This window comes from Chiloscyllium plagiosum, unplaced genomic scaffold, assembly GCF_004010195.1.
Source record: "Chiloscyllium plagiosum isolate BGI_BamShark_2017 unplaced genomic scaffold, ASM401019v2 scaf_69556, whole genome shotgun sequence".
NCBI classification, from domain to species: Eukaryota; Metazoa; Chordata; class Chondrichthyes; order Orectolobiformes; family Hemiscylliidae; genus Chiloscyllium; species Chiloscyllium plagiosum.
In genome coordinates this window covers 1-2047 of record NW_025176861.1, presented here as the reverse complement: position 1 = coordinate 2047, position 2047 = coordinate 1, and the positions used below count along the sequence as shown (strand labels likewise).

At 60.0% G+C, this 2047-nt stretch overlaps 1 protein-coding gene across 1 annotated transcript; it reads left to right on the top strand.

Moving 5' to 3' along the window:
- Positions 1-1181: 1181 nt before the first annotated feature.
- Positions 1182-1859, top strand: LOC122545355 (protein spinster homolog 1-like). Its single transcript, XM_043684408.1, has 2 exons — positions 1182-1508; positions 1724-1859. The coding sequence occupies exons 1-2, from the start codon at positions 1294-1296 to the stop codon at positions 1842-1844; spliced, it is 336 nt and encodes a 111-aa protein (XP_043540343.1). The 5' UTR covers positions 1182-1293; the 3' UTR covers positions 1845-1859.
- Positions 1860-2047: the final 188 nt, after the last annotated feature.

Here is a 2047-nt window from a genome sequence, read left to right as displayed (position 1 = left end):
AGCTTTTCTCCATTCCTTTCTGAGCACCCCCAACAGCTCGCTCTCTTTTTTTATTTGTTCTTTGTGCGCCCCCTCCTTCATGAGGCGTCCGTACCTGCCACAGCACGGAAACAGACCCTTCAGCCCATCGCCGGCCAATACCCGCCCAAACCGGGGTTACCCCTCCCTCCCGTTCCCCGGCACGTGGTGCATAGCCCCGCTCTGCCGGGCGTGTTCTTGCCCCTGACCTTTCTGCCCCTCGATGGGCAAGGTTCTCCGCCCCTTCGTCTGCGCGCCAACGTGCCTGCCCTCCGCTCGCTTGGTTTCCTCCTTCGGTACCTCCCAGCCCACTTCCAACCAAGTGGGATCTTCCCGACCCGAGTTACGACCGCTGTCTCCCGGGATACCCGTTTGGTCAAGAGATCGCCCAGCGATAATCGGTTCTTCGGTCAAATCTCCCAGTGCACGAGGAGGCCGTTCGACCCAGCAGCTCCGTCCCGGCACCCGAAACAGAACCACCCAGCTAAGTCCCGCTCTCCAGCCCCGTCTCTGTCTAACCTCATCGCTCTGGAATTTCTCCCCCGGCTGCCGGGAAGGGCATTTCCAAGTGTCAGCCCCTCTCCGGAGTGACGAGCTGTGTCCGCGTTGTCGCTCCGTACTCTCTCGCTGGCAATCTTGAGATCACGACCACCCTCTCCCCCAGCCAAGTCTCTGACTGGGGGACCCAGCAGAATATCCCCCTTTGCCCTGTCGGAAGTGTTGGAACACCTCACTCAGGTCTCCTGTTGACTTTCGCCGCCGCAAGGCCAGTCAGCCTGATTTCCCGAAGCGGCCCTCGTATCGAAAAAAAAATCCCCCGGTCCCGGCGTCATTCCAGTAAATCTCCAGAGCGCAACTCTGTCCGGGGTTTTTAACAACCCCCGTTCCATACATGAGCTGCCCCTGAAAACTGAGCGCAGTCAGTATTGCCCGACCTCTTCCTCAGCAGCAGGAGCCCAGAACATTCAGCTGGCAATTCTGCCCTGTCTTGAAGCCAAATCTCGGTCGTTGACGTGACACGTCGTGCCGACCTGTGCCCTCAGCTCAGCTCGGCTCGTTCCCCCACCCCCACAAGCGTTCGATTACTTGCACGTTTCGGGGTCTCGCGTCTTTAGCCTCTGCTTCAGCTGAATCCAGGCATTCCTCCTTGGCATCTGCTGTAGGTTTTCCCACGCAACCCCGTCTCTGCGTGGGCCAGCCCCACCCCCACGGTCGCTCGGTGCGCGCTGAGTCGTGGATGTGTTCGGGCTGCAATTGGTCTGCGGTGAGGCAGGGATGGGTGCGCGTGTGTCTCTCTTTTCCCCCCAACTCCCCTCGCCTCCTCTTTGCCTCCCGCAGTTTTTCTGGGCGCTGCTGTTCACCCGCGGGCTGGTGGGGATCGGGGAGGCCAGTTACTCCACCATCGCCCCCACAATCATCGCCGATCTCTTCGTCGGGGACTTGCGGAGCCGCATGTTGTCCATCTTCTATTTCGCTATCCCCGTCGGCAGGTAAGGATCGGGGCAATCTCCGCGTGTTTGGGTGAGAGAGGGGGTCTGTACTCTCTGTCGGTCTCAGCGTTTACTCTGGTCACCGTTGCTCCCAGATGGACAGTGGTCTTTCCTGTGTGTTCTGGGTGATGAGAGAGGTGCGTTACGTTGGGATTGTGACCCTGTCTCCATTGGTTGTGTACTTTAACCCTTGCCATCTGCGCTTTGTTCTCCAGTGGCCTGGGCTACATTGTGGGTTCCAAGGTGACAGACCTCGCCGACGACTGGCATTGGGCACTGAGGGTGAGTGAGATCATTTATCCAGGCGCCAGTCACTCAGACGACACTCATCCCTGATTCTCACGCCGTCCCAGGAGGGGGAGAGGCCTCACCCATACAGAATCGATGTGGTATCGCTATCAGCACTGCCCGCTCCCTCAGCGCCGACCCGCCGAAAGTGCAGGGCTCCCTCAGCGCTGACCTTCCCACAGTGCAGGGCTCCCTCAGCGCTGACCCTCCCTCAGTGCGGGGCTCCTTCAGCCCTGACCCTCCCACAGTGC